Source organism: Neoarius graeffei, chromosome 27 (assembly GCF_027579695.1).
Source record: "Neoarius graeffei isolate fNeoGra1 chromosome 27, fNeoGra1.pri, whole genome shotgun sequence".
NCBI lineage: Eukaryota > Metazoa > Chordata > Actinopteri > Siluriformes > Ariidae > Neoarius > Neoarius graeffei.
The window spans coordinates 30,349,101-30,366,388 of NC_083595.1; the positions used below are offsets into that span (position 1 = coordinate 30,349,101).

General features: G+C 41.9%; 1 protein-coding gene across 4 annotated transcripts in view; it reads left to right on the forward strand.

Moving 5' to 3' along the window:
- Positions 1-12,549, forward strand: part of rnf111 (ring finger protein 111) — a 126,551-nt gene extending 114,002 nt beyond the window's left edge. For all 4 annotated transcript variants that reach the window (XM_060911839.1, XM_060911841.1, XM_060911840.1 and 1 more), the window contains exons 8-14: positions 3,314-3,683; positions 4,288-4,413; positions 4,713-4,830; positions 5,246-5,323; positions 7,397-7,492; positions 9,506-9,609; positions 11,035-12,549. In XM_060911839.1, coding sequence (XP_060767822.1) covers positions 3,314-3,683; positions 4,288-4,413; positions 4,713-4,830; positions 5,246-5,323; positions 7,397-7,492; positions 9,506-9,609; positions 11,035-11,152 — 1,010 coding nt within the window. In that variant the 3' untranslated portion in view covers positions 11,153-12,549. The remainder of the gene's footprint in view (positions 1-3,313; positions 3,684-4,287; positions 4,414-4,712; positions 4,831-5,245; positions 5,324-7,396; positions 7,493-9,505; positions 9,610-11,034) is intronic.
- The last annotated feature ends 4,739 nt before the right edge of the window (positions 12,550-17,288 follow it).

Genomic DNA, 17,288 nt, shown 5'->3' on the forward strand with positions numbered 1-17,288 from the left:
TGTAGTTTATTGCCTGGTGTGGCATTAATGACTTAAAGCAGATAAATTTCTGAATGGACAGTGTCTCCATCCTTGACTCTTGTATGCTGCATAAATAAATGGGAATTTAAAAATATATTTTTGAGAGTTAAAATCGACCGCAAAGTTGGCATTCGAGCTGCCCCGCTGAGCCAGCCAGTCCTGAGTGCGTGACATCACTGCGGTAACCGGTTTTAAGGCCGAGGCCTTCGACAGCTATAGACCAAAGTCATATAAATAAAAACTTATAGTGAAAGTAAGAAATAGCGTTACCGACTTGCTCAACTAAGACTGATTTGACTTCACTGATTGTGGGTTGACTCTCATTAAAACAGGATGGGTGTTATAACTTATGCAACATACATGTACATGCATGCATTTTCACTGATAAAATGTAAAAGGCTCATTAAATAAATCAGATGAACTGAGACAATCACGTTCTGAAGCAAATTAAATAATCTTATACCGGTAACTTAAACACACAATACAAGTTACAGGTATTAATCTAAATGCAGGTAAACAACGTGTTTTGTATCCAAATGAGAGTCGGAGCTTACCCGTCTGTGTTCTCGCTTCTTGAAGGCCGACCTTGTGGCCGATTTTGTTTTTGAAACAATCTGGCTTTCAGTTATTCGTTCAGTTCTCTGTTCATTCACTTTTTCCACGTAAGGGTGAGATGGCAGCAATATCCAATGTAGAAATCAGATGGCTGCTCCACTCATTCTCTATTTTGTCCATGCTGAGTACTCCGCCATTACTGCTCGGCTCAGGCAATTACTAAAACCCGGGACGGGATGTCACCGGTTTTAGCGACAGCCGTGGGGAGGTCACTGCCCGAGCGATATGTCACGTCCTGTTCCATCCTGGGTTTTAGCAACAACCCTCGGCTCACTCCAGGAGGACTGGTGCAACTAAACTTTCCTTTTTAAAAATAAATAAATACTTTTCTTGTTTTCTTTTCCTTTAATTGTTGATACTGCACCCTCTTTCAATATGGACTTATAGCCAACGCTCCTCAACAGATCAGAGATCTCGTACGAGTCTTCAGTAAAATGTGCAGAGCAGAGGAGAGACCACTTCGTAGGCGCCCAATGTGCCTGTGAACTTCTCGCAAAACACGTCCAAATCTTTGCAGTTTGAACATTCTTGGGCCATGAATGCAACGTAAATCCACCTTCTGTCATGTTGCTGCACTGGCCAGCAACACATCTACGTGGCATGGCGATAAATTAGCTCATAATGTAGGCTCGGAGTTGCAGTCAGCTCTGTTTTAGTATGGAGCACTTGCATGTGACGTCACAGCCGATCCAGATTGTGACAGACGCCATCTTGTCGGTCAAACGCCATTTTCTGCCTTCTACTTCTGGTTCTACTTCTGCTTCTACCTTTTCTTCTGGAAAACCCTACTATATACAATTCTACTACAACGGCTGCGGCTACAAGCTCTCCCTACCTGTGCATGTTTATGTTTTTTGTGTGCATTTTTGCGTGTTGTTCGTCTGTACTGGACTTCAATATCCACTACAACCGTATGGACTTACTGGACATGGGTTTCCAGCAGAAAATGACAGTTTGTAGCGATTTCCATCGCATGCACAACATTCCGGACGAGATAGCGAGACCAGCGGGGTCTCCATGGATTGTTATCGGAAGCAAAGCGAAGGAGGCGACGCCGGGAGCGGAAGCAAAAGCGAGGCTGCAGAGCCGGCCTGTTGACTAAGCTCAGAAAACAGCCACTCAAACCTCCACTGCCAAGCCTCTACCTCTCCAACGCCAGATCCATGGTAAACAAGACGAACGATTTGGAATTACAGCTGGAATTACCTTATTCTATTCTATAATCGGCTGGTCAGTACTATACTCAATACTTAAGTGACTTACTCATCCAATGAGGATTATTTTCTTGTTTACAAGATGCCACATCTGAGTCGCTGACAAATCCTGAATTTCTGTAAAGATAACTGTCCAGAGATTTATAAGCACGCAGTGCTTCACCACTGAACAGCGAGGGAAAGTTAATGAGGTAATTATACACGTCTGGGTATTCCGCTGGCAGTTCAACATCCACTGACACAGTCGTGAAAACTACGTCCGGTAAGCCATAAGGGTCACTAATCTGTAGGTCGTTTATTTTAGACATATATCTAGCTATCTGTTCATTAGAAAAATGAGCCGTATAGTCCGTCGGTTGAAATTGATCCATTCTGTACACGAGTGCAGCAGTATTCAGCTGTGTTTTTTACCGACAAGATGGCGGCTGTGTATTTTCCAGTCACGTGACTGCAAGATCTCTATAGCGGAAATGGCGATGAGACCGATAGACTTCCTGCTGTGACGTCACCTATATAAATCACTTTAATCGTAAAAATTACTATATTAATTTATTGTTAACACTTAAAACTATTCCTGTGCCATTGTCAAGGTCTCAAGGCATTTATAAACGAAAGTGAGGCCCATTGCTCTGCGTATCTGCTTTAATGTAGTGTGTTTTGTAATCATGTTTTCATACGTCAGTCTTTTCACGCTTTATTCAAACTAAATCACTAAAATAATGAACCTGCAGTAGAATGTAATGTGGATAGAGCATCTTATAAAAATGTATTATTGTAAGCTTCGTTATATTGAAGCATTTTGAGTCAAACTAAAAAAGGAGCAAGACAGCCACAAGCACCTGTATAGGCAATGAAATGGATGAAATTTGCACTCGTATCCAACTCTAGTGCTGATGGTAATTAGGCAAAGCACCTGGTGTTTAATGTGTTAATTGCTGCAGGTAGTATGCGGCCAGCAGTCAGCTTTAATTGCTGCTTCTCCTCAGAATGGAGGCGTGTAGAATGTGAATGAGTGTGCTGCCACCCCGGTGGGCCTGTCTTTAGAGGGATAATAGCTGCATATTATAGCACCTGCCTTCTCACTCATTCCTTACCTGTATCTCTGCCCCCCTCCCATAATATTCATTTCTGCTTTCATCTCCACAATCAGCAAGTTATTTCCTTGCATGTTTGCTCATGCATGCTACGGCAGTAGGAATTCAGATACCCTCACCACACACATCGCTCATGAAGGCAGCTACTTACCAACCCCTTTAGTGCTTAAAAGGCATTTTCTCTAGGTTATATACGATTACCAAGAAGACCCTTCAGTATGTTTCTTTAATATAGTTCCCAGACTTCTGACTGTTTCGACCATGTCTTTGAAGTTAGCCAGATGTTCTGTATTGTCAAGTTTTTATATCTTGGAAAAAATTTTGAATTCTTATCATGTATACCATCTGTGTGTGTCTGTATATTTACAGATGGTTCACTGGCGCGTTCTTTACACCACCAGTCCTCCTCGTCATGTCCTCACTCTCACAGTAACCCCCCTCCCCCTCCTCAGCCCCCTCCTCAAAGTGACTATGTCATTCCCCACCCCGTGCTCCCCTACCACACCCCGTTACCCTCTCACGGCCCAGGCCACACTGTACCTGCTGCCCCTGCTCCCTCTCTTCCCCCCCACCACCTCCCAGGCTCTGCTGCCCCCCTGCCACAGCACCTGGCCCCCGAGCACCAGGCACTGCAGCACCACCTGCCTGTGTTGGGCCCCAACACCGTGCAGAGGCTCCACCAGCACGACATTCTGCAGAGGATGGAAGCTCAGAGGCGGAGAATGATGCAGCACCCCACGTGAGTGATGCTGGGTTTTTACTTGGCGTTAAATCCTCTGTGTGTATGTCTGCATCATTGTAGTCAGTATCTAGTGAGCAAAAGGAAACCGAACAGTTTTTTGTATATTTCTTGAAATTACAGTTAAGGCCAATTCATTCCCAAAGCGTTACTGAAGTAATTTATAATCGTTCATCTCATGGAACAGATGTGTTTCCATTTTCAGCAGCTTGTTAATCCATACCAACTCTGAGGCATGTGACTGTTTCCTGTTTTGCTTTTTTTATTGCTCCGAGTGGGTGTATGTATATATTTAACTGTTGTGTGTGTTAATGAAGCATAAACTCCATTCAATTTACATATATCCACTTGTGTTAAAGGTTATATAAAAATATGGGTAACAAGAATGTGCATTGCTTATAGAAGGAAATGTTTTGGATTTGGCAGAGGGCTTTTGCAATGGGTACAGATGTTGCTTACGTGCTGTGCCCTCTGTGAATTGTAAATGATAATGTAACCTTTGGCTTTTTTTGAGCGTGTATTTGTCTGTGGGTTTTTCATAATGCTAAAAACAATGTCATCATTCAAGAGACGTTTTAAAACGTGACTTTGTTTTTGTCTGCAGCCGAGCACACGAAAGACCTCCCCCTCACCCTCACAGAATGCACCCCAACTACGGACATGGGCACCATATCCATGTCCCCCAGACCATGTCCTCGCATCCACGGCAGACTGACCAGAGAACCACATGGTAAAATAAGCGTGACTGACTTTTTTTTTTTTTCTCAGAAAATAATTCGGGAAATACTACACATGATTCCTTTAAGAGTGTGTGTGAGATTTTTTTTTTTCCTTTTTTTCCCTCTTTACCTGAAGTGCTTTGTCACTTGACTTCACATCACAATACATTTCATAAGCAGTTTTGCTTATGAGAACACGTGATCATCCTCTGGAGCTAAATTTAAAACAAAGAAAATCAGCATCCTACAGCATTGTCTTGTTTGTTTGCTTGTGTTGTTCATATTGGATGTTGCTGTATGTCTGTTTCAGGGAGCTGGGCATCGAGGCTGGCGTGACTGTAGCTCCGTACCCTTCAGGGCATTTGCACCCTCATCTGCCCCACTACCATACCCCACCCAGACTGCACCACTTCCCCATCCCGCTGATGGTGAGTACCCCTCCTCCCCCACTTTCACCATCATTATAAACATTGACAAGCATTAACATAAGTAATGAAGGACTGGTGTGGGTGCAGATATCGCGCATATTAAACATGAGCTCGTGCATCCTCCTTTCACAACATCTGTTGGTTTATTATTAAGCTTAATGTATTGTCATTTATAATGGACACTGAGCAGCCATTTTTAAAGATTATTTTCAGGTAAATAACTGTCTTTGGGCAGTAAAGATTTAAATATGTATTTTTAAATTAAACAATTTGAAGCTGTATGGTACAAAAACACTAATGTGTTCTTCAGAGACCCCGATACAGAACATCAAAGTGTTTTCAGGTTTTCATTGTCTGCCTGTGAAGATGCACCCAGTGGTAACTTATATTTTTTGCTTTTCCATGTATCCCTCAGCACCCTGGCATGCCTGAGGTCACCTATCCTCACATTCGCTATATCTCATCTAGAATGACTTTTGGCCGAACTTATGAGGTAAGAACAGGAATTTAGATGGAACTTAAAGGAGATGTGCAGAACCTTTTATTTTTAAATAAATTTGAGTGGATAGTATCTCCATCCTTGACTCTTGTATGCTGTATAAATGGGAATAAAAATACATATATTTTTGAGAGTTTAAATCGACCGCAAAGTTGGCATTCGAGCTGCCCCGCTGAGCCAGCCAGTCCTGAGTGCGTGACGTCACTGCTGTAACCGGTTTTAAGGCCGAGGCCTTCGACAGCTTTAGACCAAAGTCATATAAATAAAAATTTATGGTAAAAGTAAGAAATACCGTTACCGACTTGCTCAACTAAGACTGATTTAACTTCACTGATTGTGGGTTGACTCTCATGAAAACAGGATGGGTGTTATAACTTAGGCAACATACATGTACATGCATGCATTTTCACTGATAAAACGTAAAAGGCTCATTAAATAATCAGATGAACTGAGACAATCACGTTCTGAAGCAAATTAAATAATCTTATACCGGTAACTTAAACACACAATACAAGTTACAGGTATTAATCTAAATGCAGGTAAACAACGTGGTGGTGTTTTGTATCCAAATGAGAGTTGGAGCTTACCCGTCTGTGTTCTCGCTTCTTGAAGGCCGACCTTGTGGCCGATTGTTTCGAAACAGTCTGACTTTCAGTTGTTAGTTCAGTTCTCCGTTCATTCGCTTCTTCCACGTAAGGGTGAGATATTGCTGCAGAGGCAAGCATATCCAGCGGAGAAATCTGACAGCTGCTCCACTCATTCTCCATACTGAGTACTCCGTCATTACTGCTCTGCTCAGGCAATTACTAAAACCCGGAACGGGACGTCACCGGTTTTAGCAACAACAGCGGGGAGGTCACTGCCCGAGCGATATGATGTCCCATCCCGGGTTTTAGCAACAACCCTCGACTCATACTCCAGGAGGACTGGTGCAACTGAACTTACTTTCCTTTTCTTCTAGTTTTATTTAACTTTAATTGTTGGTACTGCGCCCTCTTTCAATATGGGCTTATAGCCAACGCTCCTCAGCAGATCAGAGATCTCGTACGAGTCTTCAGTAAAATGTGCAAAGCAGAGGAGAGACCACTTCATAGGCGCCCAATGTGCCCGTGAATTTCTTGCAAAATGCGTCCAAATCTTTGCAGTTTGAACATTCTTGGGCCATGAATGCAACGTAAATCCACCTTCTGTCATGTTGCTGGTGGGTGCAGCAATACATCTACGTGCCATGGCGATAAATTAGCTCAAACTAGAGGATCGGTGTTGCAGTCAGCTCTGTGTTTTAGTATAGCGGAAATGGCGATGAGACTGATAGCCTTCCTGCAGTGATGTCACAGATGTCAAGGTCATTCACTCAGACCGCTACCTATATAAATCACTTTAATCATAAAAATTACTATATTAGATTTATTGTTAACGCTTAAAACTATTCCTGTGCCATTCTTGAGGTCTCAAGGCATTTATAAACGAAAAGTGAGGCCATGGTTCTCTGTGTATCTCCTTTAAAATAAACTTTATGTAGTCTTCATACACATGCTGCATATATAATTTTTTTTAGCAGTGTAACATTTTGAAATAAGCACTTTTGTGAAATAGCAACGTAGCGTACAGATTTAAGGTTAATGTGAAACTGTGTTATCATCTACATAATGTCCTGGGTTTTAATACAGTTCCGCCTTCACTCCCCCCCCCCCCACTGCTGCCATTTTGTGGAAATGTTGAACCAAGGGGGGGAAAAAGTGATTCCAGTTTATCAACATTCTGATTTGTGTTTGAGACATCTATTTTTAGAAAGGGTTTTCATGAGAAGCAGTTGATCCTGCGAACCTCCTAGCACTAAAGAAGAAAACATCTGTTGATTATTTGAGCAAATGGGGAAAAGTTTGCAAATTAGATGTTTTTGCTGAATCATTCCTATAAAAGGCATCTCAGGGACCCTTTCTGCTACCTGCAGCATTTTGAATCTTACAGCAATGTATGCAATTAAATCTAAAAGGGGGGTTGTCATGCAAATGATTGATCAGCCTGTGGCTGTGGCCCTTTATTTATTTACTTTGTGTTTCATAGGATCTGCTGCATTTAGAGGAGCGGCTGGGGACTGTGAATCGAGGAGCCTCTCAGGGAACTATAGAGAGGTGCACTTATCCGCACAAGTACAAGAAGGTGAGCACTCATAATGTCAGTTTAGTGATGACAAAAGGCTATGGTGGCGATGCCGTTAGCTTCATTCATGTACCAGGTGCTTTTATCTTGAATAATGTTTGTACTTGGGCGGCACAGTGGTGTAGTGGTTAGCGCTGTCGCCTCACAGCAAGAGGGTCCGGGTTCGAGCCCCGTGGCCGGCGAGGGCCTTTCTGTGCGGAGTTTGCATGTTCTCCCCGTTTCCGCATGGGTTTCCTCCGGGTGCTCCGGTTTCCCCCACAGTCCAAAGACATGCAGGTTAGGTTAAAGGTGGAGTACGAGATTTTGGAATAACGGTTCCCGCAAGCCATATTTTGAAAAGAAACACGCCCGCCCTCGCCATGCTCCCACCCCTCGCGTCTCCACCCCTCCCCCCGCGTCTCCACCCCCCTCCCTACCCGCGCCTCCAAAGCATGTTGCCAAAACCATGTTTATGTGAACATAATGGTACTTACAGGTCAGAGCCTGAGAGTGAATCCGAACGAATAGTGGATACGGGAGGAGGAGGTGGTTTCAAAAACCCATGCTTCATTGGTGTCGAACTGGCTTGTGCCATGCCTTCATAACTAAGAAAACAATAAATAAGAGTTATCGTTTGTGCCACATACAGCTAAGCTAACAAATAGTTTGTATGCATGAAATAAATACCATGGAAAAACTACCATCAAGGACGTAATACGACTATACGCGTTAGTATAACAATCCGTGTCAGCTAACTTTGCAAATCATGCTAACTTGGCAAAACCTACATTGTGTATCCATTGCTTTGAAATGGCTGGAGTGGTCCCTGCGCATACTGTACGTGGGGGGTGGGGGGTTGGGGTCGCGGGCTTCAGTCTGATTGACGTGTCAGTATCCAATCATTTTGAGGTGGTACCTCGATAGGATTTGATGGCGTTTTTCCTTTATTTTACACTGTAGACTGGATTAAAATATTTTGGTTTTGGGTCAAACCTTCTATTGTACTGCTTGCAACATGGGTGTGAGGAGCTTTTCAAGCAATATGGTAAAAAATACTCCTGAAAAAAAATCTCGTACTGCACCTTTAACTGGTGACTCTAAATTGACCGTAGGTGTGAATGGTTGTCTGTGTCTATGTGTCAGCCCTGTGATGACCTGGCGACTTGTCCAGGGTGTACCCCGCCTTTCGCCCGTAGTCAGCTGGGATAGGCTCCAGCTTGCCTGCGACCCTGTAGAACAGGATAAAGCGGCTAGAGATAATGAGATGAGATGTTTGTACTTCCAATAATATAGGGTTTGAGATGGCTTACAGTCAGGTTTTGTATTGTTTGCAGAGTTAAAGCCTGTGCAAGTTCCTCTGTGACACTTGGGTCTTTTAAAAAAAAAACGCTTTTTTTATATATATATAAAATTGTTTCTTGCTCATCACAGTAATAGATGATCGTGCTGGTTTTGGATAGCACAGCGAGGAGTTGTATGTACTTTCCATAACACACCTACTGCAAAAACACTAACAAATGAGCACACCAATCCCTGAGGATTAATAAAGTTCCTACCCATCTGTTACATTTAGGCTGAAACACTCTTCTGCACAGGTCTCAACACCCACTAGAGGGCAAAAAAAAAAAAAATTCTTCTAGTACAGAAAATACAGCAGATGCTGTGCAGAAAGACACTGAGTCCCTTGAAGATGTGATTTATGGCAAACTGGTCCAAAAAGATATGTTCCCACCACCTCAACCTAACCTGTACTCATTTTCCTGGTCTCCTGGTTTGCATGGTTTTTGTAAATCAACAGACTATTATTATATTTTGTGTTCTATCCAGTAGGTTTTGGGTGTGCTGGCATGCTGAAGACGGTCATCAGATAATTCTCCTACAGGAATTCTCTGAAATTAATGCTGCACTTTGTGATTAAATCTGTGCAAAGGCCCACTGTGATGCCTGTGTGTGTTCATGTACATGTTAGAGTTCAGTCTCTTTTGAGATGGTGTTTTTGAATGTGTGTAATAAATCCCTCTGTCTTGCACACAGAGAAAGCTGCATGGTAAGCAGGATGAGGAGGAGGGCGCAGAGGAAGACACGGAGGAGAAATGCACCATCTGTCTGTCTATACTGGAGGAAGGAGAGGACGTCAGGTAAAGTCTTGGCGTTTTGTAGTTCAAACATGAGATCTTGATAAGGATGCTGTAGGATTCTGTTTCTGTCTATCTATGTATATGTCTCTATTGCTGTCCCTCTTTCTGACTGTTTGTTGCTTTCTTTATTTCTATCAGTCACGGTCTCTGCTTTGTCTCTGTTGCTGTTTCTTGTTCTGTCTGTCACTTCTGTTGCTGTCTCACTCGTTCTCTACCCCACTCTATAGAGATCTTGCAGTCACGTGACCAGAAAGTACACAGCCGCCATCTTGTCGGTAAAAAACACAGCTGAATACTGCTGCACTCGTGTACAGAATGGATCAATTTCAACCGACGGACTACACGGCTCATTTTTCTAATGAACAGATAGCTAGATATATGTCTAAAATAAACGACCTACAGATTAGTGACCCTTATGGCTTACCGGACGTAGTTTTCACGACCGTGTCAGTGGATGTTGAACTGCCAGAGGTGGAATACCCAGATGTGTATAATTACCTCATTAACTTTCCCTCGCTGTTCAGTGGTGAAGCACTGCGTGCTTATAAATCTCTGGACAGTTATCTTTACAGAAATTCAGGATTTGTCAGCGACTCAGATGTGGCATCTTGTAAACAAGAAAATAACAATCCTCATTGGACGGGTAAGTCACTTAAGTATTGAGTATAGCACTGACCAGCCGATTATAGAATAGAATAAGGTAATTCCAGCTGTAATTCCAAATCGTCCGTCTTGTTTACCATGGATCTGGCGTTGGAGAGGTAGAGGCTTGGCAGTGGAGGTTTGAGTGGCTGTTTTCTGAGCTTAGTCAACAGGCCGGCTCTGCAGCCTCGCTTTTGCTTCCGCGCCCGATGCTGCCTCCTTCGCTTTGCTTCCGATACCAATCCACGGAGACCCCGCTGGTCTCGCTATCTCGTCCGGAATGTTGTGCATGCGATGGAAATCGCTACAAACCGTCATTTTCTGCTGGAAACCAATGTCCAGTAAGTCCATACGGTTGTAGTGGATATTGAAGTCCGGTACAGACGAACAACATGCAAAAATACACACAAAAAACATGCACAGGTAGGGAGAGCTTGTAGCCGCAGCCGTTGTAGTAGAATTGTATATAGTAGGGTTTTCCAGAAGAAAAGGTAGAAGTAGAAGGCGGAAATATGGCGTTTGACCGACAAGATGGCGTCTGTCACAATCTGGATCGGCTGTGACGTCACATGCAAGTGCTCCATTCTCTCTGTGACTGTTTATCTTTGTCTGTCCCTGTTTTTGCTTGCTCTAGTCTCTGACTGTGCTTACTGTCTCTGTCTTTCTCTTTTTCTGTCTGTCTGTCACTGTCTGTTGTCTCTCTTTCTCTCTCTCGCTTTTTTGCCTGGATCTTGTTCTAGCTGTCGGACCTTAAACTCAATCCCGTGTGTGTGTGTTTTGCAGGCGCCTCCCCTGTATGCACCTCTTCCATCAGCTGTGTGTGGATCAGTGGCTCCTTACTAACAAAAAGTGCCCCATCTGTAGAGTGGACATAGAGGCGCAGTTATCCTCTGAAAGTTGATGCTGTTTTTCTAGTGACTTTTTTTTTTCTTTTGTCATTGTACTGTTTTATGTTTGTTTTTTTTGTTTTTTCCTCCAGTAACACATTCAACCAAAGATGGCATGAATTACCTGTGCAGATCCAATACTGAAAAATTAAAAAAGAGAAAAAAAATTGACTGCCAGCTATCATAGTACCAGTAATGCTAGAAATTACATTTTCATTAAGGGTTTCAGAATTTATTGTATTTATAAAGCTTTTATGTAGCTTTTAATTGTTTCACAAGTGTCATAGTATATTATGTTGTTGGGGTGTTTTTTTTTGTTTTGTTTTTTTTGCATGAATCCTTGCAATGCATTTCTTTGCACATATAAATGATAACAGGCCTGTAAGGCTTTACAGACTTGCAGGCAAGAAGAGCTGCTCTGGTAAAGAAGCATTTTTATATACCTAATGCCTTGCTTTACTGGACTAGAATATCAACCTCCATTATAAAACATTGCAGGACTCATTTTATTGATCAGTATATTGATTAGGTTAATGTTTTAGACAGTGTGATCTGCAAATGATTTTTTTGTTTGTTTGTTTGTTTGTTTTTAAAGCAAATCAACACATTCCTTAACTAGGAAGTGAGATCATGTTTGAGATGGGCTCTTGTTATCAGTGTTCACCTTCCCACAGCGTTCATCACTTTTCTCACCTCCGGGGATCAGCATACATACATGTCCTGATGGATCTCAATGAGCACCTCAACCTCACCATCGGGGCGGGGGAACCTGTGTCTGTTGTATCGGTTTATCGTATCATTACAATCAGAGCTGTGTTAGGCCACATGCTGTCTCGATGAACTGTCACTGCTTGGTTCACTGGGGATCTCTGGCACAAGCACAGTCACCACACAGCCTGGAGGAATTATAAAACTGAGTATTGATTCCCTCATGTTTTCTTGGATTTTCCCCCCCCCTCCCTTTTGTCTCTCATCTCTGAAAGTGACTCTTATAGCCTGATTACTCTGTTCAGATTAACACAAACGCGCACACTCTCATGAATGCATTCTTTTCTTTTCCTCTCTCTCTAGAGCTGTGCAGCAAACTGTGTTTTATGATTTTCCTCTGTTTTCTTTTTGCTGCTGTGAAAGCCTAACACTAATATTATTCTTAACTAGCTAACTTGCATATACTTGCACATGAGAGACAAAAAAACAGGAGTGCATTGAAAAAGACGTGTGCTGAGGCCATGGATTTCCTCTGTTTGCTGAGTTTTAGGAGGAAAAAAACTAATTTTGAATGGAGTGTTGGAATACAGTACTTAATGGCAGGTATCCATGCATTCATAGACTTAATGATCCCAGGGTGATGTGCCTTGGGATTTACGTTAGTTTTAAAATAATAATATTAATAAAGTTAGGTAACTCTTTATGATGTGTGGTGTTTCCTTTTATAATAAAATGTTACGTGCATGTAGCATCCTATACATCATGAACTCATCTAAAATTGTATAGATTTAAATATGTTGGCATTTTTGTTAATACAATCCGTGAATCTGTTGTACGCTGTCAGGTCCATAAATATTTGGATGTGTATGAAGTTATTGTTTTAGCTGTCTGCAACTATATAGTGGCGTTCAAATTAAATTCTGAACCTCAACTCTAAATGCAGCTTTAATTTGAGGCTATTTACATCCAAGTCATATGAATGGTGTAGGAATTTACAGTATGTTGTATGAGAGGGGGGCAACACAGTGGTGTAGTGGTTAGCACTGTCGCCTCACAGCAAGAAGGTCCGGGTTCGAGCCCCGGGGCCGGCGAGGGCCTTTCTGTGCGGAGTTTGCATGTTCTCCCCGTGTCGGCGTGGGTTTCCTCCGGGTGCTCCGGTTTCCCCCACAGTCCAAAGACATGCAGGTTAGGTTAACTGGTGACTCTAAATTGACCGTAGGTGTGAATGAGAGTGTGAATGGTTGTCTGTGTCTATGTGTCAGCCCTGTGATGACCTGGTGACTTGTCCAGGGTGTACCCCGCCTTTCGCCCGTAGTCAGCTGGGATAGGCTCCAGCTTGCCTGCGACCCTGTAGAACAGGATAAAGCAGCTAGAGATAATGGATGGATGGATGGATGAGAGGGTCCCTTCATTATTTCACTTTCAAGTAAGCAGATAAAAGGATGAGTTGATTTAAGTGTAGCTTTTGCATTTAGAATCACTGGCTGTTGACTCTCAAGATGAAGGCCAAAGAGCTGGCACTGTCAGTGAATTAATAAGGCTGAAAAATCAAAGCAAACCCAGCAGATAGTTAGCAGAAATGCTGTAGGACATGGAGGCTGTTACACGGTGACGTGAAGATGTGAAGTTTATCTTCGAGTGGTGAATGCGCGTTTCACGAATGAGCGAAGCAAACGAGTGTAATATTTTTCAACACGAGATGATTAACTTCATATCTTCATGCCACTGTGTAATATTCCTTTTATTAGACACTTCCACAAAAAATATTTAAGTTAAGCAAAAGAATTTTAATTTTGAACCGGTTTGCCATTTTGAGAACGTGTCCAGTCAGCAGGAAAACACTGGGAGTGACGACAGAGTGAAATATCGGAAATTATTATACATACAGGACACACTACTTACAGGACAGAAATTTTAGTTTCTTGGTCATTAGCCTGTGCTACTTGCTCTCGGTAGCATTGGCTTGACTGTTTTATTAGCATTCACCAACACTACTGATGAATGCTACACCAGCTGGAAGGTTACTTCAGTGCTGTGCTGATGGCACAGACTCTCTGTTGAGCTCGTGTTGGCCTTCGAGAAGGCCTTGGTCAATAAATTTTTGGTCCCTCTCACTATAAATCAAAATCTGATTGGTTAATTCATCTATCACTTCCTACATATACTGCCATGGCCTTCTGTCCTGGTAAAGAAGTCCTAATCAATGAGTGAGCCAGCTCTAAACTCTTCTCAGCATCAAGACAACAAACAAATCTTACTGGGTAACTATTTTGATGTTTCCAGGACAGTAACCCTTTCATTTTTGAAGCAAATTTGATAGAAAATGAGGCCAAATTAGAAGAGAATAATTATAATGAAAAAGAATGAAAGAAATTAAATATAACCTTTGAAATGCTCATATGTTTGGGCATTCTCTGAAGGCCTTGATGGTTCCCTTCTGTTTACAAGAGAAAAACATACCAGCAGACATTAAAAAAAAAACTGGAAAAGCTTGCGTATGTATACGTAATAATAGTATTGGTTGTTGTTTTTTTTTGTAGTATATCAGATGTATTCCATTCAGCTAGCTTGTCTTTGACTCGTTCAATATCATGCTAGCTGAATGGAATATATCTGATGTACCATGAAAAAAAAACAGCCAATATTATTTAAATGTCACTCAGATCTGAGATGTATTTTGTATGAAAAATGCAAGTTTTTCAACACAAAAAGAAACTTCATATCTTCAAACCAACATCTCATCTCATCATCTCTAGCCGCTTTATCCTGTTCTACAGGGTCGCAGGCAAGCTGGAGCCTATCCCAGCTGACTACGGGCGAAAGGCGGGGTCCACCCTGGACAAGTCGCCAGGTCATCACAGGGCTGACACATAGACACAGACAACCATTCACACTCACATTCACACCTACGGTCAATTTAGAGTCACCGGTTAACCTAACCTGCATGTCTTTGGACTGTGGGAGAAACCGGAGCACCCGGAGGAAACCCACGCAGACACGGGGAGAACATGCAAACTCCACACAGAAAGGCCCTCGCCGGCCATGGGGCTCGAACCCGGACCTTCTTGCTGTGAAGCGACAGCACTAACCACTACACCACCGTGCCGCCCCTTTATCAAAACAATTCATCGATTTCCTTATACGTGAGGATACTGGAAAATCTGTAACTCAATGTCGTCGATGTAGTTTCTGTGAAAACAAATTTGATAGAAAATGAGGCCAAATTAGAAGAGAATAATTAGAATGAAAGAAATTAAATATGAAAAATACGAGTTGTGTATGATAAATACAGTAGGAAGAATGCACTAGAGAGCTCAGGAACCCCAAAAGGCCTGAAAGACCACAGAAAAGAACTGTGGTAGATGAAAATAATTCTTTCTCTCGTGAAGAAAAAACACCTGACAACAGTTGGCCAGATTAAAAACACCTTCAAGGATGTAAGTGTATCTGTCAAAATCAGCAATTAAGAGGAGACTTTAGCAGAGTAAAAAACAGAGTTTAGCATAAATGTAAACCCTTGATAAGTTTCAAAAAGAGGAAGACCAGATTAGAGGTGGCCAAAAACTTTTTTGTGTGTTTGTTTTGAGAGTTCTGGAACAATATTTTATGTATAGATGAGACAAAGATCCTTGTCAAACCCTAGAATAATGAGGCACTGCTCATGAGCTGAAGTGTACCACCTCATCTGTGATGCACAGTGTTACGGCATGGGCATGTGTAGATGCCAGTGGAACTGGTTCCCTTGTATTTACTGATGATGTGACTACTGACAAGAGGGCAATTCCATGTAAATGTCAACCTCACCATGCAAAAATAAAGCAACATGTAATACATCAAAACCACTCCCAGAGATATCACCTAGGCAATAAACAAATAAATACATACATAAATAAATATTTTGATCACCTAATATGTCACTGTCAGTCTTTCTTTCTTATAATGTAAAACCCAAGCTAAAATCAACTTTGATCATGTACAATCCTATATTATTGCCACAAGCCACAGAAATGTATGCTAAAATCCACAAAACAGCAAAACAATAGCCATCCTAAATATTATTTAAGAACTTTGATAGTTTTAGCTGATATTTAGAGAGTTTTTCAAAGGGTTATGGTGGTTAAATTGCTGATTTTCTAAACATATGCCATGTCTATTTCAGACGCGTCACATCCGTAACGGAATTTCGTCGCATCCATAACGCTGACTTTTCCTTCCGAAACTCTGCATGAAATACAAAATATTTTAAACAAAGATTTTTTAATATTCACCTTGGACCCCTCTATCAAATGGATATCTCCATTTCGACATTAAGTTTACAATTTCACAGAGTTTGATAAAAATGTACAGTCACCCAAGAAAAGTGATACTTTTTCTGTCACATCCATAACGCATCTTTTATTGGCGTTTTCTGGCATGCCCTAGATGTACTATGGGAATTGTTCTTGTTCTATCACTTCTCCAGTATGGTACAGCCTTAAAATATGCAACACCTGTTTAAATACTGGGAGACAATAAAACATGCACTGGGTCATTTGTTGCCATTTTGAGTTCAAGTGTCACGTCCATAACGCTGGAATTGCTTAAAAGCAGCAGGAGGAATTCTTATGTAGGGCTATATTATTTGTTTAGAGTCAGTCAAAATTCATCCTGAAGCATACTTCAAAAGCAACCCATAACTTTTTAAGGCAAAAGAAGTGGATTGACTGCAATTGCCAAGTTAATCACATGGCCTGAATTCAGTTGAGCATGCATTTCACTTACTGAAGGCAAAACAAGCAAGAAGTGAAAACAGCTGCAAAAAATAAATGCCTGGCAGAACATCACCAAGGAAGACACTCAGCCTCTGGTGATGTCTATAAGTTCCAGACTTCAGGCAGTTTTCAGAGGATTTGCAACCAAGCATTAAAAATTACAATTTAATCTCAGTAATTATGTATCTATATACATACATTAATTTATCCATCTAGCATATCAATGCAGCGAAATGGCCTCTCTGACAGCTTCAGCCATCAAAATCTCTAGGGAAGAATTGCAGTTGTGGTTCCTTGTTGCCTTCTACTGGATTATTATAGAGGTTTTCTCCTCTCAATCATTCACACACCTATGGACAATTTAAAGTAGCAAGTTAACCTAACCATAGGTCTTTGGACTGTGGGAAAAACCAGAGCACCCAGCGGAAACCCAGGCAGAACATACTAACTCCACACAGAAAGACCCCTGTCAGGGAGAACCCAGAACCTTCTTGCTGTGAGGCAACGGTGCTAACCAACTGCACCACCTATCTACATAAATACATTAATTTATCTCTCTCACATACACACACACACACATATATATAAAATCTGTAGCCACTTATCCTGTGCAGGGTCGCAGGCAAGCTGGATCCTATCCCAGCTGACTATGGGCGAGAGGCGGGGTACACCCTAGACAAGTCACCAGGTC